The 23,558-nt window shown below is 50.6% G+C and overlaps 1 protein-coding gene and 1 long non-coding RNA gene across 2 annotated transcripts; one reads left to right on the top strand and one right to left on the bottom strand.

Annotated features, from left to right (window-relative positions):
* Positions 1-238: 238 nt before the first annotated feature.
* Positions 239-4,845, bottom strand: LOC116744487. The gene is made up of 2 exons (XR_004347062.1): positions 4,423-4,845; positions 239-465 (listed from the first exon to the last, which is right to left on the bottom strand). It is a non-coding gene; the product is annotated as an uncharacterized LOC116744487 (long non-coding RNA).
* On the top strand, positions 3,634-20,609 carry SALL1 (spalt like transcription factor 1). The gene is made up of 4 exons (XM_032614302.1): positions 3,634-3,678; positions 5,313-5,405; positions 14,443-17,879; positions 19,029-20,609. Exons 2-4 carry the CDS (start codon positions 5,330-5,332, stop codon positions 19,467-19,469), a joined length of 3,954 nt encoding a protein of 1,317 aa, XP_032470193.1. The 5' UTR covers positions 3,634-3,678; positions 5,313-5,329; the 3' UTR covers positions 19,470-20,609.
* Positions 20,610-23,558: the final 2,949 nt, after the last annotated feature.

The following is a 23,558-nucleotide window of genomic DNA, read 5'->3' as shown; positions in this document are numbered from 1 at the left end:
TGGGCTCCAGAGGTCTCACACCTATTCCCAACATATAAGAACTGATTACTATTCACTGGATCCAAAAGTCCTACTTCTTGAGCTTAAAGATGGGAATAAATCTGTGAGCCCTGCTGGGCTTTCTGGACATCCGCCTAATAGGTTCCAGGAATTAGCTACACTCTATTGCATGGTGATGATTTTTTTTTTTTTTTTTCACGCTCAGAAAACCGCAAAGGGATTTTAACCAAAAGGAAGCAAAGGTTTTCTTTTTATAAATTTGATTAGTCTTTTTCACTTTCTCTACCTCGATACATTTCCTTTGGGAGGCATTTTATACCCAGAGACCCCTTAGCGAGGTACTGTTGCTTGCAGAGCGCAGTGAATTTAAGCGCAAGACGCTCATTGTAGACGGAAAGTAAAAAATCACAGGCACTTGGCGGTCGCCAGCGAAGTCAGTTTCTAAATGCCGGCGTGCAGATGGCCCTGCAAGAGAAGAAATACGAAGTTTGCCAGTACTGTGGGACCCTTGGCTGGGATGCGCGCGGCTGGTTACCCAGCCCGCCCTCCGCTCGCCACGGCTGAATTTCCCGCCGGAGCCGGCGCCTGGGCGCCTGGTCCCCGCGCTGCACCCGGCGCCGGTCTGGAGATAGCCCTTGGCTGCGGGCGGCGGGTTCCCCCAGAAAGTGCGCCTTTTCGCCGCCGCCGGGGCTTGGCTGCTGGAGAGCCAGCGCGCCAAGCGCTCGCGGCAGAGTCTCCGCCGGGGCCGGGGGTACCCACCTGAGCCTGCTCCCCCAGGCCTCGGGTTCGAAGCCTCTCCAGTGGCCGAGGAGAGATTAGGATTTGAGCGACAGCAGTTCGGTTAAGGAAGGAGTTTCTGAAACTCTCGGGGAAGCGAAGGACCGGGGCTTGGAAAATAAGCGAGCCTACGGTGTGCTTTCCAAACTTGGTCTTTGCTTTTTATCATTTTTCCTGCCCCCTCCTCCCACCACTCTGGCCCCAACCCTGGAAAAGAGCTTAAGGGCTACGGTACTAGCCAAGTCAATCCTTCCTCCTCCCCCCGCCCCAACTTTCAGACAAGAAAAATATAAATCCCAAGAGTGCTTAATGCGGGTGCATTCAGCCGCCCGCATCCCAACACGCGCCACCGCCGCCACCACTGCCACCACCCACTCCGTCCCTCCCACCTCCGGGTAGGGGAGGGACTGGGAACCTGATCTCCGGGCTCCTGCCCCTAATATTTCCCCATCAATAATGTTGATACCATCGGTGTGCCTCCACCCCCGCCCCCGGGACGCCGTGGCCGCCTTTTCGCTGCTTTCTGCTTGGCACCAGAAAACGAAACCTCCTCTCCTGCCCTCCTAACTTCGGCCGCGGGGCTAGCGGGGCCTGAGGCCGGGGGGCTGAGGAAGCAGGGGCGCGGGGCAGGGCGAGTGGGGCCGACCTTCAGTTCAAGGGTAGTAGAGTGTCCAGCCCGCGCCGGCGGAAAGAGAAGGAGCGTCCCGGGCCCAGGCCAGGCCTTATTCCAGGCTCCATCCCAAACCCGGGGTCAGACTGGGCCAGAATAAGGTTCTTTTGCGGGTGGAAGAACCAGGCCTCAGAGAAAGGGAGGCTCAACACTCTCTCCTCGTCCCAGGATCAGGGGATGAAGGGGAGAGGCCGGGAAACCCCTTCACTGGGAATTCGGCTGTGGCCCGAAGCCTTGGGGCCCAGCTCTTCGGCCCAGCCAAACCCACCAAGGACTCTGTAGGTGTTGGGAAAACTGAGGGAACGTGTTGGTAGAAACACAGGCATCAAGCCCCCCACAAGTGAGTTTGCACAGCTCGCCAATCGCCGCCCCCTGGTGCGGTTCCTGCCGGCCCACGAGGTCACGACCCTGGCGCAGTCGCTGCCTCACTTCGGGCCACCCCCATTCCTTGACGAGGAGCAACCCCTAAGTGCCAGGCCCGTCAGTCCGAGTTCCCCAGCAGCTGCCCCACCTAAGGCGGGGACCCGCGACCCCCAGTAGAGCGCACAGGTCTCCTGAGTGAGCAGGGCGTGGGGACGGGCTCCAGCTCTGGCAACCTCACTCGCACTCCCGGCCTTCTTTCGACCCGCTCAAAAGTGCACATCGACCCCCACTCTCTCTCCGTTTTTATTAATTTAATTATTTCTCTGCCTCGCGGCACACGAAGCCTCACCCGTGCGCCTTGGCAGTACGGCGCCGGTGTCTGCGAACCACGGAACTTGGGCCTGAGACAATGGCCCGTAATCGATGTATTGCCGTCAACAATAAAGACCAATTCTCCTCTCCCGGCCATTCCGACCATTCCCCTCCTCCCATCCCCCCTCCTCCACCTTCCCTCTCCTCTCTCCGGGCCACAGAGGGAAAGAAAACAAACAAGAAATTAGCGGGGGACGCTGCGCACGGAGCGAGACCCCTGCCTCTACGCCTTCGAGGGCGCAAAAGAACGAAAAAAGTTATTAAAGTTTGGATCTCCCCAATTAATTCGTCTCTGTTCGCCCATTTTTAATTAAACACCGCGAAGTTGCTTTTGCGTGTGCATTTCGTTTGGTTGGTTGTTTTGGTGGTTTTTGGGGGGGGAGGGAAAGCTTCCCCCCGCCCTTAATCTTAATCACACACAGAGCAAGTAACGAACACGTGTGAAGCTACTCCCCGAGAGCTTCCCGCGGAGCACGCGGCGCGAGCCGGGAAGAGGGGTTTGCGGGATCGCCAGCTCCGCTTGGTTCCTGGCAGCACGCGGTGCTCCGTAGGCCCGGACTTTAAAGAAGCCAAGATTGTTAGAGACGGATGCGGGGCGGCTCCAAACGCGGGCGTAAGCGGAGAAACGAGCGTGCAAGTGCATACGGCCGCGTTGGGGTACCTGGGAGAGCGCAGGTTGGGGTGTCTGCGAGGATCACAGTTTGCGGAGTGTGTGTGTGTGTGTGTGGAGGGTTTACACGTGCTCCTGCACACTTTCCCGGGTGTCTAGGGGAAGCGAGCGGCTCGCACCCCAGGAGCACGCAGATCCATCTTTGCCGAGGGATCTCTTTAAATATTCAGTGAGAAATAATGGCATTTGAAGCACCACCTATGGAAACATTATTATCTTCATTCTTCAACATCAGCCCCACTGATAGCTTCGTTTGTCTTTTTATCAAAATCTACTGTAACCAACAGGACCTGGGGAGAAAGAGCGAGGAGCAGAGGGTGTGCGCGTGTGTTAGGAGCCGAGCGAGGGCAGAAGAGAGGAAAAATAAGCGGGAGAAAAGGTGAAGAAAGGGCGAACAAGGAGAAAGAAAGAAGTTATACCAAGAAAAATAAAGTCTCCAGGAGGAAAACAGAAACATTCACCCGCACACAAAAGATTTAGGTTTTTTAAAAAGAGGGGGGCGCAAAGAAGCTAGAGAGAGTCATGGGGGAGCGCAGTAGGGTCCGGAGTACCCGAAACTCTACCCGAAGATTGGTGCCCACTTCGCGCGAACCGACTGTGTTCCTCTCCAGACTCCAGGGCGCTCCCGAATTGGGGCGTCCTTATGAGCCCTCTCCTTTCCCGATCGCGAGATAGGGCAGGGATTGTGTATCTGCACCCCCCTCCTCCCCATTACTCAACCGAAGTTTAGTTTGTCCCTCGGGCGCAGGACTTCGGGAACCTTGGAGCGAGGAGACCCTGAAGCGCGAGGGGGAAGAGCTAGGCTGAGACGAGGACTGAACCTCAGGTTCGCGGGCGCCCGAGCCCAGCGGAGGGAGTGCGGGCCCCGGGATCCCCATTCCGGGCTCTGGGGCTCGGGTGGGGAGGCTGCATCGCAGCCTGGGGAGATGGAGCTGGTGCGAAAAGTTTGGGCGCCGCTGTCGGCAAGTGCCTGAGAGGTGGAGGCGAGCTTCTGCCGGGCCAGGCAGCTGCGGACAAGGACCCCCCCTCTCACTCCCGGCTCAGCTCGGTCACCTCGCCAGGAGCCTGGGGTACGGCCCCCTCCCCCAGGTCGGGGAGCCCAGGGGTCCCGGGGACTGGCCTTGCCCGGAGCCCGGCGGGGCAGGCCCGCGCCTCCCGAGGCCAGGGGAGGGTTGCAGCGTGCTGGGTAAGCGGCGGCCCCTCCCCTCCCCCCGGCTGAAGCTGAACTCGGATCCCAGGCCGGTCCCCGCTCGCCGCCCGCCCCGGGATCTGCGGCGCCACGGCCGCCGCCGCCTCCCCGCGGAGTGACGCACCCTGCAGCCAACCCGGGCTGCCGAGGGGGAGGTCCGGGAGGGGTCCTGGGCGGAGCCGGGCCGCCCCCTTATCCCACGGGCTCGGGGCCGCTTCTCCCGAAAACTTCAGCCCTAATTGTCCTGGGAATGTCCGAGGTAGAGAAAGGGAGCGAGGGAGCAAGCGAGAGGCTGGAGGATCGGGGCCCTTTGAGGAGGATCGGGGTGGCGGGAGAGCTGCCCCTCCCCCCCAAAGCCCCAAACCCGTCATGTTCCCAAACCTTTCCTTGGTCCTCTTCTCCGCGCCCCGCGAGCCCGGGATCCAGGGGATGGAGAACTCGGGGCGAAGGAGCGCCGAGCCAGGCGGCGAGCGGGAGGGAGGCCTGGCCGCGGGCGGGAGGCGGACCGGCGTGGGGCTGGCTCTTCCCCACTCGCTTATTTTTTTTTTAATGGGTGTGGGGGTGGGCTGCTTTCTCGTAGCTCTTAAAGAAACGAAGAAACACTCAAGAAACGGGACTTCCTACCCCCAAATCCCGCCACGGGACTCCCTCCCCCCGCGGGCCGGCGCGCCTAGCGCCGGAGTTGGGAAGTTCGCCGCGCGCCTGCAGCCCGGGTCCCCAGGCCCCGCCGCCCGGCCCCACCCCCCACCCGGGGAGGCTTAATTCCGGGGAGGGCATGCTAATTTGGGTCGGCCCAGCCCGGGACGGGGGGGCCGAGGGAGGGAGGGGGGCTCAGGCCGGGGCGCCTGGTGCGCAGAGGCGAGAAGGCAGGCCCCCGGCGGCCCGGCCGCGGAGTCCCTGGCGGTCGCGAAGAGGGTTAACCCAGTGTCGGGCGGCGCGGCGCGCAGAGCCAGCCCCGCGGCCGGCTTATTGGGCCAGCGCGCGGAGAGACAGGGGTCTGCAGCAAATCACGAACTAATTGATTAAGGCGAGCGGGTTTGAATAGCGCTGGCCCGGTGCCAATCGCCTTTCAAAGAGCCCCTCTATGATTAATCGCAATGCATTATTGATAATCATAATTATAGCAAGACACATGCGCGCTGCGCCCGGGGCCGGGGAGCCGGGGAGGGGGCGGGCGGGCCGGCGGGCGGGGGGAGCCGCCGCCGCCGCCGCCGCTCGATTTCCGTAATTTTGAGAAGATTTTTTTTTAGTAATTTTTTATTCTGCCCCAGCTGATGTTTGAGCCAGCATGTCGCGGAGGAAGCAAGCGAAGCCTCAACATTTCCAATCCGACCCCGAAGTGGCCTCGCTCCCCCGGCGAGATGGTGAGTGCTCCGGACCGCGCCGCGGACACACACACGCGCACACACGCACTCGCACTCACACTCACGCGCACTCGTACCCACGCACACGCGGCTGACCCCTGCGCCCACCACCCGGCCGCGGCACCGCCGCCGCGTTCCGAATCGCCTTTTCGACTCCGCGATTTTTTTTTTCTTTTTAATTTTCAATTTGCCTTTGCTGGGCTTCCCCCCTTGCAACGGGGAAAGCAAACACTTCTCCCGGCAGGATCTTTCCGGAGTTGTTGGGTCCTCCTGTGGGGAGGAGAGAGGGCACGCCGGCCTTGCTTCTCCGTCCCGGCTTTTCCGGGGAGCGGAGCCCGGAACCCGCCAAGCTGCGGCAGGGGCCCGGGTGCCCGGAGAGGCGCGGGTGCGGGCAGAGGCCATCGGCCCCTGCCTGCGCTGGGCTCCACGCGCTTCCCGGCCCGCGCCCGGGGCCCCGGCCTGGCCTCTGCCGCCCTGGCCCTGCTGCCTGAGGGAAGGAAGTTTACTTTGTGCTCTGGGCTCAACTCGGAACGTGGGGGGAGCTCCCTGCGCCGCGCTCCCCTCCCCCCAACGCTCCCACTCCTCCTGGGCCCGCACCGCGGAATGGGGTGCCTTTGGGAGTTCGGAGCTGCAAGAAGATGGGGACCTGTGTTGGGGCGCCCGTGCCTGACACACGGGGGTGGAGGCCGGAGTGGACAGTGCTCTTTGCAGCTGGGTGCTCCCCAGACTGAGTGCCGGCAGACGGGGGAAAGTGTCGGTGTCCGGCTACCCAAGTTTATCCCAGCATCTCTTGTCCCAACACATGCATCCCCCGCGCCCCCAAGAAATCTTTAAACTCGGTTGGCTCCCGCTGAGGATCGTGGTACCTTGTACTTCCAGGAGTCGTAAGGGTCGTTTTTTCAGACCTGGGGTGCTATCTAGCCACGAGAGAATCCCCCTAAAACAGAGGCATTGGCTTCTTACGATGGAGACGACAGCTGAGGGGTCCCGAAGGGAACGAACAAGTCCAGGACAAAGTTTGTGTTAGGGAGCTAAGGCCGAGAGTGGGAGAGATCCGGGCAGGGAGTCGAGGGTACAGAGGGAGGACACCTCGAATCCTTCCTTATTCCTAAAGGTGTTTCACTTTAGGGGCCTCCGAGCTCTCAGGCCCAGGGCCAGAGGCGATGGAGCGGCGCTCGGGCTCGGTTCCCCGGGCACAATGCTCGCCCCTCGGCTGCGGAAGGACGAGGGGCAACCCCCAAGCGGTCTCCGCGACTCGGGATGCCTCTCGGGATGCTCCAGTCCCGGGCGTCATTTTGGGGTGTGGAGGAGGGAACTGGACCCCGATAGGGCTCCGAAGCGTGCCCTTTGGTCGGCACCTCTGTCCCCTAAACTCTGCGGCCGCCCGGGCCCCAGGGTGCCGGGGTCCTTCCTGAGAGGCCTGCTTCTCAGCAGAGCTGGGGCGCAGGGACCCGCGCAGAACCCAGGCAGAGAAGCGAAGGGACTCCCACCCTCTAAACCCCGACTGTCCTGAAAGGGGACTCCTGGTGTGGGGGGTCCCTTAAGAAATTGGGGAGAACAGAGACCGATTAAGGAACTTGTTTACAATATTTGCTCCCTCCACCCCAGTACTTTCTGAAGCTTCAAGCCTTACCCAGAGCCTCTGCGATTTCTCAGTCCGCTGAGAAGAAACCCTGATCCCCGCTTTCCACCCCAGGCGAGACCGGGTAGTCGAGGTACAGTGAGGTGAAATTACCCAAGGCCGCTGCCTCGGTATTTTTCTGGGTTTTCTCAGCTGGTCTCTTCTGCATCTCACTCCCACACCCATCTTTCCTAAAGTTTCTGGTGAGACCTTCCTCACAGTAATACTGTTAAGGTTAACAGTTTGTAGAGGACCAAACCTCATGGGAGGAGAGGCAAGAGTTTTTTAAGTCTTTTTTTTTTTTTTTTTTAAATAAATGTGTACTGATTTTCTATATTTTCAAAAAAGAAAAAATAAAGGCTCGGGCTTCCCAGAGAATTGATGCTTGCTAGTTCTTTGCCTTTTTCCTGTCGCCTTCTGAATCCAGAGTTTTTAATAGTTAAGGCTTCTCATAAAGCGATAGCATAAATGGAGTTCACTACCTCTGACCATTATTATTTATTAGGACTTTTTTTTTTTTTGTAGTTTATTTGAGCTTTGAGGTAAGTTAGTTAAGTCACTGAATCAAGTTTCCTTTCTTTCTTTTTTCTCTTTCTTTTCCTTTTTTCCTTCCTTCCTTCCTTTCTTTTTTCTTTCTTTTTTATCCCCAAAAGCTGGTTCATTGTCCTAAGAGGCAGTAAACTGTTAGGGGCACCATAGGAAACACTCCCCTCCCAGCCCCCTTTCTCACCTCTCCCTACCCCCCTCCTTTTCTCCAGTTGTAATGGTTTTAGATTATGACTGTTTTTACATGGTTGAACGATAAGTTTAGGAGAAGCTGCCTAGAGGGTAGATTTTGTAATAGGGTTACAGGATTTAGTATGTTGTAATAATATTAGTACACAACTAATCCTCCTCCATGTCTGATTTACAGGAGGGCCTTACACACTCCAGTTCTTTTTATTTGGGAATAGTTGTGAGATACAGAGAACTGAGAGATCATGACTTGTCTCCAAGTTACCTTTAAAAAGTCACCACCTTTCATGCAGTATATTCAGCAAGGCCACTCTTCTATCCACCCAGAAAATACACTTCAAAGAGTTGTCTGTCGGGTTCTGTTTTTTGGTTTGCGGGTTTGTTTGTCTGTTTGTTTTAATATACACAAAATTGTTAAATTTTTAGAAGATAAACCTTTCCTTAAACAATGTGGTTACTTTTTTCTCTGTCTTGAGATGGGCTTACAATATGGCAAATGAAATGTCGAACATACCAAATGAAATCTAGTCGGCGGTACCCTTAGCAGATGCTGGCACCTGCAGTTTCGTGAGCTCAGCCCAGAGTGGGACCTAGAAAAGTTTGGAGACCCCAGTTACCAGAGCCCTGAAGGAGCGACTCCCAAGGCTGGGAGCAGCCAGGCTTGCTGTGCTGCATGTCACGCCTGTGTGTGTTTAAAGTGTGTGCGCGCATACAAAGAGAATCCCAGCCAGGCTCAGCAGCCTGGAGGATAACTTCATCGGAACAAGTTCAAGAAAACAAGATTATTTGGCCAGTCTTACGATGTTCATATTTTAATTCTACTTTTGGTGCACCTATAAAACCCTAAAATAAACTGGGGGATTTTTCTGTTTCCTATGAAACCAAGATTTTAGCATCTTACTTGTCTCTTAAATGATATTCAACAAGTCTCGAATTACTTGTAGAAAGATGACTGCCATTGGGAAAATTATTTACTGAGATAAATAATTCTGAGGAACGGGCACATTAGAATCTAATGATTTTATATGTGGGTTCTTTACTAGAGATATGGATTCTAGGTTTTGTGTGTGTGTGTGTGTGTGTGTGTGTGTGTGTGTGTTGGGTTTTTCTTCTTTGGGTAGTGTTTTTAAGATTCCTGGAACTACATGGATGGCCCACTCAGACTCTATTCATCTATTAAAGGATTTCGGTGCCCAGTTTTTTCAAGGAAAAGATCATATTGGAAGAAAGATAAAAGCCTGATGAACTGGAGATAACACCCTGCCTCTCATATAAAGTATCATAAAAATTCCTCTTATTTATATTAATAATGAAATTCTATTATTTACCAAAGTAATTTACTCATTGTGAGCATCTTAATGGCAACACATTGATTTCTGGGCCCAAAGGTTAGAGAGAACTGTAATTAATTGCTTTTTTTGAAAAACGGACACCTGCACGATAAGGCAGTTGGAAAGTACTCATGTTTAATCAGGCCTATTTTAAGTTTGTGGCATAATGGAAGATTCTGGTTGAGAAAATGCAAACTGTTTGGCGGGGGGGATTTGCTGCAGGCTGTACACACTTCCAAAAATGTGACAAACACACAAACAAGCGAAGGGTGGATGGACACGAGAAAGCATGTGTTAAAGTGGATTTGTGATACCGAATGTTTTGTGATTTATTTTACATCCAGGTTCACCTATGGTTTATAGGCACGAGTGCCAATTTATAGGTTATTCTTTGGGGGCTTTATTTCATCTCTTTCTACTTTCGCAGGTAGCAAGGTGTCTTGACCCACAGTCCTTTAGAAAGCAGAAACCCAAATTTTTAATGCAGAGATCTTACCGAAAAGCTGGGGGAGACTTAGACCAGCAGTTCAGTTTTTTTTGAAATTGGGAAAAGCCAAGCTCAGTGGAGTAACCAGAACTAATTCCTTCTGTAGACTTAATTCGGTTTTTCTAAGGTACCGCCTGATACAGCTAGCCCAGTCTTCCCAAATATTCTTAGATTACCAAAACGGCAGTCATTGAGCAGTTGAACGAAGGAGATGGTAAATTATCCCAAGAACCGGCACCCCTCCCCCTCCAAAAGAAAAAAAGTCGGTGTGCCAGGCTTTAGAAAACCTAGATGTGTCGAGCTGTTTTAACCTTTGCTAGCCTCCTCCCATGCAGAGGTGACAAGGTCCAGATCATAATATGTCCTTCAGAATCTTCCCAGTGACCCCCAAATTGAGTCTCGCTAGTCACTTAGCAGGAAGTTCGAAGTTTATTTTAGTTTCACCTTATCAGCTTGGCTTCTTTTCCTAACCTTATTCCCCTGTCACCCTCAGATGCCAGACCCCCAAAGGGGAAGATTGACAGGTAGTTCCCATAGCTCAGTTTTACCCTCAAACAACAGGGATTTAGTTTCTTGTGCCTTTGCCAATGTTTATGTAGTCAAAGTTTAGATCTCGCCTTAAGCAGTCTCTTTTACGCGTCACTGGAAGAGGAAAGCCACAAAGAAGTTTTTGAACAAACCCTTGCAACTGGAACCCCATCTAGTGTTCAGTTTGATTCATCCAAGGGGAAGACATTTTCCCCTTTCATTTATTGTGTACATTAGGTGGGCTGGTATCACGATTTTCAAAGGACTGTCTTGTCCGTGTTGTTATTTTTTCAGAGATTTTCCCTTGTATTCTTCCCCTCAAGAATACGCTAATCCCAGTCAGAACAGTGAGGGGACTTGAAGGGGGCCAGTAAAATGTGTCATGTGGTTGCATATCCCATAGAGGAAACTTAAGACATTACAGAAAATATGCAGAGCATATGTGACGGTGTTGAAAATTGCTTTGGAATCTTAAGCTGGTTATTCGGATGCAGGTTTTTCCCAGGTCTGTGAAAGAAAAAGAAAACGAGAAAAGACCAATCAATCAAAAACGTTTGTGATAGCCTTTCGACATTGGTCTACAAAAAGGAACAGCCAGTTAAAATGATAGGTTCCAAAATCACAATCTTGTGAGGCTTTATTAAAAATGTTAATGTGAGCCGAAGGTAATGGGAAGTAAAGTGAAGGGTCTTTCCGGGGAGCTCCAAAAAGGAAAACTCAACATGGTACAGTAGGGCTGTTGTGTTGTTTTGTTTTGTTTTGTTTTCCTGGCTGGCTAAACCTTTCAGTGTGGGGCATAGTTGTATTTTTGTTTTCTCAGCAGACGGATACACTGGAACACTTCAATTTTCTGTCTCCTATTCTGCAATGTTTAGTTCAGATGATGAAAACTGACACATTTCAAATGGGCATCAAGAACCTAAACGGTACAAGGAGAACTAAAACATCTGGGATTTTCATATACATTGGCCGGAGCTATAAGATCACCTCCTCTCCTGACCCAGAGCAGGGAAAAGAAACCCAGAAAATTCCAAATATCTTTTTGTGTGTACATACTTAGAAAACCACTACTTCTTAAATTTTTCTATATGACCACGATTACAAAATTAATTTGTATGCAAAATCCATAGGAGAGGAGCTGGAATATTGTTTTCACCATAGTACAGGGAACAAGGCAACTGGATTTACTATAAGGGGGTCACCAGTTGCAATCCTGTGTAACAGATTATTGAGAGAGATGCAAGATAGCAAATGGTCAGAAAAATGAATTAGAACGTGTGTGTGTGTGTATGTGTGTGTATCTTATCACAACTTAAAATATTTCCTTTGGTAGTTAAAGATTCAAGCTAGTCTTCATGTTTCGTCTTTTTTTTTTTTTATAAAGCTGTTTCATTGGAATTCTGTTCAGAAGGCAGATAGATTTAAACTTAAGAGCTATGATAGTGTAGCGACACCTGCTTTTGAAATAAATCAAAATAGATATCAGGATTTTTTTTTTTTTTGGTGTTCATAAACATCAGGAAATTAAATTAGTTGACTCTACAGTGAGATCAAATGTCAGCTTATTAAAATGTGAAAATCTAAGCTAAAATATAGGCAGCTTTTTTTAAACACAGTCTCTTTCTTAGAAGAAGGCAGGCACTTATCTTTAAATGTCTATATTTTCCATCCAGTTAGCACAACCCTAAATGTAAAAATGTTCAGGTCGAGAAACTTGAAAATTCTCAAGTGAGTCTTGAAACAGCACAAATGCAGAATTGGAGCACAGGAAAGTAATAATCAGCTAAATCCTGTAAAGTAACCTTTTTTATTTTCTCTCTATATTATGAGAATATCAGATGTTTGCAAGTTATAAAGAATTAAAAATGCCCTTTAATCGTGAGCACAGATGTGCTAAATATTTGAAGCAACTGTATTGTAATGTGTACAATTGACGAAGTCAGTTTTCTGATTTCCCTTGCTAGTTATTTAGTTCTGAATCTGTCATTATTTGTCTAAGCCCAGCTGACCAAGCAAAACTGTGTTTTAAAGTGGCTTTATGTTTTGATAAATGTGAGCTGGTTGAAAAGTATTTTCCACTGAATGCAGAGCTTAATAGAACATGCTGACATAATAGTTTTAATGCATTTTGTTGAAAATGTGTGAACAAACAGAATAGCTTTTGTTCCTTCATAATTGGCTGTAAAAGTAGATGGAAACATAACCATTACATATGGAAATGTGCAAAGAGAAAGAAATAACATTTCGGTTGAATATATTAGGAATTGCATTTCCTAGTTTAAAATAAGCATCTGAAATGGATGCATCATTTAAAATTGGTTGTCAAAATAAGAAACTTTAAACAGAATTTTTGTCACATTATTTTCATCCCAAGTTAAGCGACATAACTTTAGCGTATTTTGTTTGCATTATTTTAAAGCAGGGAGAGAGACAGAAAGGGCTTAAAACAGCACCTTGAATGTGCAGAGGAATCCTGTGTCAATTAGGATGATTAAACATTAAATTAAAACTGAATCATTATTGGTATTTTCTGCTCCAACCAAGATTTGTTTGGTATTGTTAATGCATTTTGCACTATACCCTTGCGGAGAGTAAAAGATGGGTATTAGGAAAGCTAGCTTGTTAAGTATAACTTAGCTACTCAAATAACCCTCCCAGTGAATAAAGTGTGCGTGCATTTGGCATACTTTACCAGGGCTTCTAATCAGCTGTGGTATCACTCAAGGCAAACAGAGTTAAGGAATTTTCAGAAGTTAGTATTTGGGTATTAATTATATTTTCTGGAATGCAAAACTACTCAAGCTTTTCTTTTCTTTTTCCTTTTTTTTTTTTTTTTGATGTTTACTACAAAGAGGCAAATGGCAGGCTCTTTTGAGTCAACGCTAAGTTTACTGAAAAAGCAGCATTTTGATTTTGCGTTTATTCATATTTGCAATTAGTTTTTTTTTTTTTTCCCCCTGCAAGTTTTCTGGGAGATTCAATTTGGAAGTCATGGAAACTAACTATTATCTGATTCAGTTCTGCAGAAAAGCACACAGGGAGGTAATCCTTGAATTAAACAGTTTTTTTTTGTTTTTTTTTTTCACAGCCTTCGGAGATGACCACACACCATTTGTACAACAGAAGTTGGTGTTCCCCATGCTGGGCAAACAATGGGACGCCATCCTGTCTTTGAATAGGATGTTAGCTTGGAGTTGGAGATTTTTATGTTTAAAATGGATCTTAGTGAGAAGAAATCTGAGCAACCAGTGGAAACAAACATGAAATAAAGGGATTTTATAATGAAAGGTTCAGGACAATCTGTTAAACAATTGATAACAGTTAAGAGCAAACTGTTTTTAAAGGCATTCAGACAAGGAGAATTGCAAAGCATTTCCAAACTGGAAACCAAGAATTACTCTTCACTTCCCCTTAGCTGCACATCTTTCTTTAAGTTGATGTTTAATCAGAAATGTAAATCCTGTACCAGTCTTTATACATAGAGCACTTTTGTTGAAATATTTAGAGGCGTAATGTTGCCATTTGGAGCATAGTGGCATATATTCCTTGATTAGCGGGATGGTAGCCACAGTTGCATTCTTTAATTTTAAAAATAAACATGCCACAGGGTGATATATAGGTGCCGGGCAGGCCTTGTAACGGATTATGATCATTGTGTTTCTCTCTCGGGTGTGTGTGTGTGTGTGTGTGTGTGTGTGTGTCGCACGTTGCGGTCTGGAGGATTTCTTACTGACGTGGCTAAAGTGTGCTTGTCACGGATCAGACGTAGCTCAGGTTCTAGGTAGCGGCTGGAGGTGATTTTCAAGTTGTCAATCTTCAGCTTGGTGATATGCATTTTTTTCCCCCTTGTCAACCACTGATTGGAACCTGAATGGACTGCAAATTAGTTTAGTGACAGAACAAACTGTCACAGGTATCTTTGAATCAGCTGAAAATGAATAAGGTTGACAGAAACTCAAGAGCCTAATAAGTCCTCAGGATGGTGGCTGGACCGTCTCTGGATGAGTAGACAATAACGTGAATAAAATATTGGAAATCAATATTTTGCTATGGAATTTCATTATGCACCGATGCCTGCAGTTCGCAGTATTTTATATCTTGATGGATTACCTGAAGGTCCCGGCTCTCGGAGACACCAGATTGATAGGAAGTCCTCCAACAGCCTAAAAATTTAATCACGATTGTTCTTAGGGAATATTGATTGTTTTTCAGGGGCCACAGTTTTGAGTTTCGCAGGGAGAGAAGAGTTGATCAACCCCTTTCTCTTTTTTTGAAGTCATGGATGTCTGGGTGTCCTGGCTCCCTCACTAACCCTGCTCCTTTTGACATTTGCAGGAGACACAGAGAAGGGTCAACCCAACCGCACCACTAAGAGCAAGGATGCCCACGTCTGCGGCCGGTGCTGCGCCGAGTTCTTTGAATTGTCAGATCTTCTGCTCCACAAGAAGAGCTGTACTAAAAACCAACTAGTTTTAATTGTAAATGAAAGTCCAGCGTCCCCACCTGAAACCTTCTCCCCCAGCCCCGCTCCAGATCATCCCGAGGAACAGATGAACGACACGGCTAACAAGACAGAGCAAGGAGACTGCAGTGACCTGGCGGAACCCCACGGACCGGACAGGGAAGAGTCCATGGAGGTGGAGGCCCCAGCGGCCAACAAAGGCGCCAGTGGCCCCCTGAGCAGCGGTGGCGACAGCAGTGCCCCCCCGGGCTGTAGCAGCGGCAGCTCCTGCCCAGGTACCTCAGCGATCACAACCTCTCTACCTCAACTCGGGGACCTGACGACACTGGGCAACTTCTCCGTGATCAACAGCAACGTCATCATCGAGAACCTCCAGAGCACCAAGGTGGCGGTGGCCCAGTTCTCCCAGGAAGCGAGGTGCAATGGGGCCTCCGGAGGCAAGCTGGCCATCCCGGCCCTGATGGAGCAGCTCTTAGCTCTGCAGCAGCAGCAGATCCATCAGCTGCAACTGATCGAACAGATTCGTCACCAAATATTGCTGTTGGCTTCTCAGAACACAGACTTGCCGACATCTTCTAGTCCTTCTCCAGGTACTGTACGAACATCTGCCAACCCCTTGTCCACACTCAGCTCCCATTTATCTCAGCAGCTGGCGGCAGCAGCTGGGTTAGCACAGAGCCTCGCTAGCCAATCTGCCAGCATCAGCGGTGTGAAACAGCTCCCCCCCATCCAGCTACCTCAGAGCGGTTCTGGCAACACCATCGGTCCACCCCACAGCGGCTCTTCCCCCAGCGTTCACATATTGGCGGCGGCGGTTCCCACCCCCTCCTCGGAAAAAGTGGCTTCGAGTGCGGGTGCCTCCCACGCCCATGCTGGCAACCCCGCAGTCTCGGCATCTTCCTCACCAGCTTTTGCAATAAGCAGTCTATTGAGTCCTGCATCTAATCCACTTCTACCTCAGCCGGCCCCTGCTAACTCGGTTTTCCCCAGCCCTTTGCCCAACATCGGAACGACGGCAGAGGATTTAAACTCCTTGTCTGCCTTGGCCCAGCAAAGAAAAAGCAAGCCACCAAATGTCACTGCCTTCGAAGCAAAAAGCGCTTCGGACGAGGCCTTCTTCAAACACAAGTGCAGGTTCTGTGCGAAGGTCTTCGGAAGCGACAGTGCCTTGCAGATCCACCTCCGTTCCCACACCGGAGAGAGGCCGTTCAAGTGCAACATCTGCGGGAACAGGTTCTCCACCAAGGGGAACCTCAAAGTCCACTTTCAGCGCCACAAAGAGAAATACCCTCATATCCAGATGAACCCCTATCCCGTGCCTGAGCATTTGGACAACATCCCGACCAGTACCGGCATCCCCTACGGCATGTCCATCCCTCCAGAAAAGCCGGTCACCAGCTGGCTAGACACCAAACCGGTCCTGCCCACTCTGACCACTTCAGTCGGCCTGCCGTTGCCCCCGACCCTCCCAAGCCTCGCCCCCTTCATCAAGACCGAAGAGCCAGCCCCCATCCCCATCAGCCATTCTGCCGCCAGCCCCCCGGGCTCCGTCAAAAGTGACTCCGGGGCTCCCGAGCCGGCCTCGAGAAACCCGGGTGGGCTCCCAGAGGAAGCGGAAGGTTCCACTGGGCCCCCCTCCAGTGGCAAAAGCGAAGAGAGCGGCGTGGTCCCCAGCTCAGCCCCAACCGTGAGCACTGGCGTGCTGAGCTCCCTAGCATCCGACGTTGGCCCAGGCAGTGCCTCGACTTTCACCAACCCTCTGTTGCCGCTCATGTCTGAGCAGTTCAAGTCGAAGTTTCCTTTTGGGGGACTCTTGGACTCAGCCCAGGCCTCAGAGACATCCAAGCTTCAGCAGCTGGTCGAAAACATTGACAAGAAGGCCACTGACCCCAATGAGTGTGTCATCTGCCACCGGGTCCTCAGTTGTCAGAGCGCCTTGAAGATGCACTACCGCACCCACACCGGGGAGAGGCCCTTTAAGTGTAAGATCTGTGGCCGGGCCTTCACCACGAAAGGGAACCTGAAAACCCATTACAGCGTCCATCGTGCTATGCCCCCGCTCAGAGTCCAGCATTCCTGCCCCATCTGCCAGAAGAAGTTCACGAACGCCGTTGTCCTACAGCAGCACATCCGAATGCACATGGGGGGCCAGATTCCCAACACCCCGGTCCCTGACAGCTACCCCGAGTCCATGGAGTCTGACACGGGCTCCTTTGATGAGAAAAATTTTGATGACCTAGACAACTTCTCCGATGAAAACATGGAAGACTGTCCTGAGGGCAGCATCCCGGACACGCCCAAGTCCGCGGATGCGTCCCAAGACAGCCTGTCTTCCTCGCCTTTGCCTCTAGAGATGTCAAGCATCGCTGCTTTGGAAAATCAGATGAAGATGATCAATGCGGGCCTGGCAGAGCAGCTGCAGGCCAGCCTGAAGTCAGTGGAGAATGGGTCAGTCGAGGGGGACGTCCTGACCAACGATTCGTCCTCAGTGGGTGGTGACATGGAGAGCCAAAGTGCTGGCAGCCCGGCCATCTCAGAGTCTACCTCCTCCATGCAGGCTCTGTCCCCATCCAACAGCACCCAGGAATTCCACAAGTCACCCAGCGCTGAGGAGAAGCCACAGAGATCAGGGGCAAGCGACTTTGCCAATGGTTTGTCTCCCACCCCAGTGAACGGTGGGGCTTTGGATTTGACATCTAGTCACACAGAGAAAATCATCAAAGAAGATTCTTTGGGGATCCTCTTCCCGTTCAGAGACCGGGGTAAATTTAAAAACACTGCTTGCGACATTTGTGGCAAAACCTTTGCTTGTCAGAGTGCCTTGGACATTCACTACAGAAGTCATACCAAAGAGAGACCGTTTATTTGCACAGTCTGCAATCGTGGCTTTTCCACCAAGGGTAATTTGAAGCAACACATGTTGACACATCAGATGCGAGATCTACCATCACAGCTCTTTGAGCCCAGTTCCAACCTTGGCCCCAATCAGAACTCGGCGGTGATTCCCGCCAACTCGTTGGCGTCTCTCATCAAGACAGAGGTCAACGGCTTCGTGCATGTGACTCCTCAGGACAGTAAGGACACCCCCACCAGTCACGTCCCTTCTGGGCCTCTGTCATCGTCCGCCACGTCCCCAGTTCTGCTCCCAGCTCTGCCCAGGAGGACCCCCAAACAGCACTACTGCAACACGTGTGGCAAGACCTTCTCCTCGTCGAGCGCCCTGCAGATTCACGAGAGAACTCACACTGGAGAGAAACCCTTTGCTTGCACTATTTGTGGAAGAGCTTTTACAACAAAAGGCAATCTTAAGGTACCTCCCTCCACCTGTACCTCACCCAGACCCACCCCTAGCCACCCTCTTTCTCTCCTGGCCGTTGACTGTTTGTAAGTTACGTTCCCAGAGCCTTCAGTCCAGATAGTCAGGGAGAGAGTTCTCGAAAGGGAACCTGTTGCACGTGACCGATCTGGAGAAATGTGGGTGCCCGTGCGGGTCGGGATCGCGGCAGGGACTAGGGCAGGCTGCAGCTTGCTGAATGAATGTCACAGCGCGTTGAATAATTTGGTACCTAAGCGAAGCGGCGGCCCAGTCCTGTTGACTCGCTAAGTGCACCAAATGAATTGCCTTACCTACCAAGTCAGACAGCCCAGCGTTGCCACGGGGTATTGATTAAAGGCCTCCATGTGGCCTGCGTGCTGCCCGTATCACTTAATAATTGCAGTTCTCCTCAGCGTTGGCATCTATGTTTTCATAACTCTGCCGTCCAGCGTGGTTTGTCTTTCTAAAAACAGTAACGTCACCACTCTGCTAATGGGCACTATGATCATTGATCATACAACATTTCCTACTGATATGTGTTGGAAAGAAAGCAAATATGCTCAAGTTCTAGAGCAACAGCTGAACGCTCTTGCTGTGTACATTTTTCTGTTGACAGAGTATTTCTCTAGAGATTGCGGCCAGTAATGGGAAATGAATAATTACTTTCTGGCTTTTTCTCTCCACGCACAGGCCCTCCAATGGGCAATCAGTGAGGGGCACTTTCTTCCCATCTGAAAAGGACATTTACAGGGTACAAGGTGTCAGATGCAATACTTACCATGGCAATGAGAGCGGACGTAACAGTTCTAACCCCCTGAAAGGAGCTATCTGTGACTGACTGGCTTGCTTGAGGCCATTATAAGCTAAATACAGGTAATAGAAAAGGAGTAAGTAAGGCATCCTTGCCCAGGCAGAGGAAAGGAGGCCCAGGGCTACAGAGAGCAGACACCTTATTACCAGCGGACTGGAGTGGACAGCTCTTGTTACCCTTCCCACTGTCGGGCAGGTAATAAGAATAGACACTGCGGCCACTTGCCCTGTCGAGTGTTGGGATATGAGTTGAGACAGATTCAACTATTCAGCTTCTCCCTTCTTCTCTCTCCCGTTTTTTTCTCCCTCCTCTCCTCTCTTCCCGCATCCCAGGTACACATGGGCACTCACATGTGGAACAGCGCCCCTGCCCGCCGGGGTCGCCGGCTCTCCGTGGACGGCCCCATGACATTCCTAGGAGGCAATCCCATCAAGTTCCCAGAAATGTTCCAGAAGGATTTGGCGGCCAGGTCAGGAAGTGGGGATCCTTCCAGTTTCTGGAATCAGTATGCAGCAGCGCTCTCCAATGGGCTGGCGATGAAGGCCAACGAGATCTCGGTCATTCAGAACGGCGGCATCCCTCCAATTCCTGGAAGCCTGGGCAGCGGGAGCAGCTCACCTATTAGTGGGCTGACGGGAAACCTGGAGAAGCTCCAGAACTCAGAGCCCAGTGCGCCCCTGGCTGGCCTGGAGAAGATGGCAAGCAGCGAGAATGGAACCAACTTCCGTTTCACCCGCTTCGTGGAAGACAGCAAAGAGATCGTCACAAGTTAAATCCACTCTGGCTGGAGAAAGAGCACCCCCGTTCAGAATGAGACCCATGGTTGCCTCCTACTCCTTGCCCCGTGCCCCCCCACCTTCTGGTCCCCCCAGATCTCTGAACTGCAACATTCTGAAGACGTTCTTTTGTACCTTGTTCAACTTCTAGAGTTCTAAGAAAGCTTATTTATTAGTGATATAATCTGGCTTTGCAAACAGGATGCAAGCGTTAACTTTGGTCTTCTGTATTTTTGGACTAAATACTAATTGACTAGAGTCCTGTAAACTTGCTGTAACATTTATGGCCATTGCAAGTTGCCCTGCTAGGCGGTCTTAATCTGGCATTAACTTATTTTCTATATCCAGTTTAATATGAATCTGGTGTTGATGAAATGCCTCAGTGATGCATTAGATCTCTAATAAAATCTGTATATAAATGTACACTTTGATCCTGCTGGAAAATTTTATCAGCAAACACATTGTCTAATCTTTCGAAACAAATTTAAGGAAAGGACTGAAAGTACAGACTGAACTGTGTGGTTCTTTGAAAGGTTTGGGTTTTTTTGATTTTTGTTCTAAAATTCAATCTGCTTTTTTTTTTTTTTTTTTTTTTGTAGATTTAACCCTTTCCGTTTTGAACTGCTATTTGTATCGTGCTTTTTACTTGAGTCGTCCTCAATGTTAATAAGTTTCTGTACAGTGAGTGATAAGCACGCAGAATTCTCTAGAGAAAATACAAGTGTTGTTTTGGTAGTTGAAACTAAGACGTAACATTTTGCCTTGTAGGTATATTCACAATAGAAAATGTGTGCTGGAATTTCACAATGCTGCTAAGTATAGCATCTTGAACAACCTTCAGTGGAGAAAATGTAGATGCTCTTGTATATACAATAACAGATATCACTTTCATTAAAATGTACATATGTTCCTTACAAGAGCAAATGCTTCTTCTTGATCAAGAGAGCAGGTATAGTGTTTGTTTATTTTGTATTAGGTTATGGAAGAAAAAACTTGGACTGTTACATGCACTTTCTTGGAAAGTTGAAAGGAAAGGGGGGGGGTCCAATTTCTTTAACATTTAATACTTACTAACAACAGAGATACTGTAATTTTACTCAAGTAATCAAATACATTTTTTTTTTGCAACACATAAAACAAAATACTGTGTCTGTGTTTTTAGAGTGCATTTCTATTTAGCTAGGGCCCCGAAATGTATTTTAACATTTCCCCAGGCATCAGTAAATTGGGTGTGTATCTCTCTCTAAATAAGGAATTGTAAAAGGCATAACAGAAACAGGTTTGCATGCGCATGTGTTTTCCTTTTTCTTTTTTCCTTTCTTTTTTTAATTTGGAGGATCTAGATATTCTCCCAATATCAATTGCTTGTTGGCCGCTCCTCTTACAACCCCCCTGCCCCCAAGCAAAAGGAAAAAATGATATGAAATTAAAAGTTGGTATAGGAGGTTCCATCTGGCCAGGTAAGTTTCCTTAAGCAAGATATTTGTGCCCATGGAGACCTCGGCTTTATTTCAACTGTTCCATTTTCACTTCCCTTGATTCAGTCGTTTTCCAGGCGGCTGAGAGAAGCATTGCTGGAGAATTCCCGGGGCAGCGGGGGTTATATAATCTGACTCTGAAACTGGGCCTCAACCCAAGAGGTCAACTTGGTTTTAGGTATTTAAACACACACGCATATTTGAAAGAAAAAGCCCATTGCAAAGGATAAGTGCTGTCGAGTTGAATATTGCATCATCAGAATTCAATCTGATTCCTCCTCTCTCCCTTTTGTTCTAGGGGAAACACGTTTTCCTCCAGAGCACTATTTTGGGGTCAGCAAACGGACGGGGTGAAAGTTGGTGTCTAGAGGGGTCGGCGAAATTTTTCTTCCAGAGAGGCGGTGAACCGCCGGCAGCCGGTGGCCCTGCGCCCAGGTAAGGGAGAAGCGTCGGGGCCACCTTCCAGTAGAGTTTCCATCGGGGCGCAGGCCACTCCATGGCCACTCAGGACGCGCCTCCCCAGGCTGGGTGGTCTGGGGGCCCAGGCGGGGCGTGCCGAAAGGTGGGCGCTGACCCCAGGCCGGGACCTTATGGGGACACGGGCGCCCCCAAACCTTGAGAGGGCAGCGACTGGGCTGTGCGCCCTTCACAGAATCATCCAGACGTTTCAGCACGTTATCAAGGTTCCTCGATTGCGCCTCTCCAGCCTCAGCCACGCCGCCCCCAGAGAGACCCCTCTGTTCAAGCGTGGAGACAAGGCGAGAAGGCGGATTTCTGGCAGCTCTTGTTACACGCAGGCCGGAGGGGGGGACGTTTTCGCTGCGAAGGAGTCGTCCAACCCCTTCCCAGGGCTGGGCACGACGACGACGACGACGACGGTGTGCCGGGCCTTCGTGGTTCTAGGCTCGGGGCGCTTCTCCCTGGGGACCCGCGGGGCATCCGAGGGCTGCGGGCCACCGAGAGGGACGGTCTCGCACACGCCCCTCCGCAACCCCGCTCCCCGACTCCCTCGCCCAACGCTCGCTTCTCCAAAGGGGCCCCGTCGGCCGAGCCCCGACGCCAGTTCGCGAGCACACGCCCAGCGGAGGGACCCAGCTCGCCCGGCCCCCTCCCTCCCTTGGCCGCGGCGCGGTCCCCACCCCCGCCCCCATCCCGGGGCTCCCACCCGCGGCGGGTGCGGGGGTCACGGCCCTAAGCCACCCCGGCTGCGCGTCCATTTCCGCCAGCCAGGCAGACGGGCGGGGCGGGGAGCGGGCGATTTTTTCTTTTCCCTCTAACCACCAACCTCCTCCCTTCTAGCGTTTTCTGATGAGTTAAGGGGAGCAAACGCGCCTTTTCGTTTGGACAGACTTTCCGAGGCGACCGAAGCCCTTAGGAGAAGGTCGGAGCCTCGGGGTCTCCGTCTGGGTCTCTCTCACCTCCCTTGCCTCTCCTCTTTGGTCCCTGCCTATCCATCCATCGATCGACTGCCTTTCTAATCTATTGATCATTACCTGCCCATTCCCCTTTCCATTCATTTCCAAAACAAGAAATCGCCCCCAGCCTGCTGCTTCCTCTCTCAGTGTGAGAAATACACTCAGCCTTTCGGTTCAGCCCGGCGGAAGAGAAATGGATTTATATTTATAAAGCAACAGGGTTTATTTTAAGGCAGATGTGAACGCACCGCCCCACCCCCTCCCGCCAAGCCTCGCCTCGCCTCACTTTTTCGCCTTTCTTTTCCCCCTTCTGAAACTTGACGTGTGTCTTGGAATCGCCGAGAACCAAATTTCCTGGGTTGTTGCTGCCCGGAATGATGACAGCCAAATTCACAACATTTCTAGACTAAAAATATTCATTTTGGTGACATTTTAAAAAATATGACTTGTAAAAAGAAAGCAGAAAAGTACAGCGAATAATATAACCAGCCCTCTTGTGCCCATCCCTCAAAATTTACAAACGTTAGCAACCTGGTGGGGGGGGGGGGGGTCCCGCATTTTTCAGTAACTATGATTTTTCTTTTTCTCGCTCAACTGTGTTGCTGTTATCCTTTCACCTTCTTCTTGTCCCTTCTCTTCCCGTCTTTCCTTCCCTACATTCTTTTGTGTTTTTTCTTGTCTCTGCCTTCATCTTCGCTGCCCCCCACCCCCAGCCTCATCCCCCCCGTCTCCGTACACACACACACACACACACACACACACACACACACACGGGCTTCCCTCTTTCTGGAAAACAGACCTGGAAGAGCAGTTTGGTGATTGACAGGGACCTAGGGAGGAAAAAGGGAGACCAGTGACAGACCCATGCTACCCAAAGCCCCTCAGGCCAGTGTTTGTGGAGGGCGATGGGGTCCACAGAGTAAGGAAGGGGACAGGTTCCTGCAGACCAATTGGAGATACCAGCTGGCTCCAAGCTCACTTGGAGTTCGGGTCCTTGCATCTCAATCCTCCTGTCCCGGGTTTATTCAACTGATGTTTATGGAGGTGGGAGACAGTGGGGTTTTTTTTTTCTTTTTAATTAGGAAAAAAGTGTCATATAGAAGATCCTAAATGATTTGCAGTTGACATAAATTTCTAGCAGTAGATTATTTGCTTATTGTTTTTGGCGTGTTGCAAATGTCAAGAATGAGAGG

This window comes from Phocoena sinus, chromosome 19, assembly GCF_008692025.1.
Source record: "Phocoena sinus isolate mPhoSin1 chromosome 19, mPhoSin1.pri, whole genome shotgun sequence".
Taxonomy (NCBI): domain Eukaryota; kingdom Metazoa; phylum Chordata; class Mammalia; order Artiodactyla; family Phocoenidae; genus Phocoena; species Phocoena sinus.
This window is presented reverse-complemented; position numbering and strand designations above follow the sequence as displayed.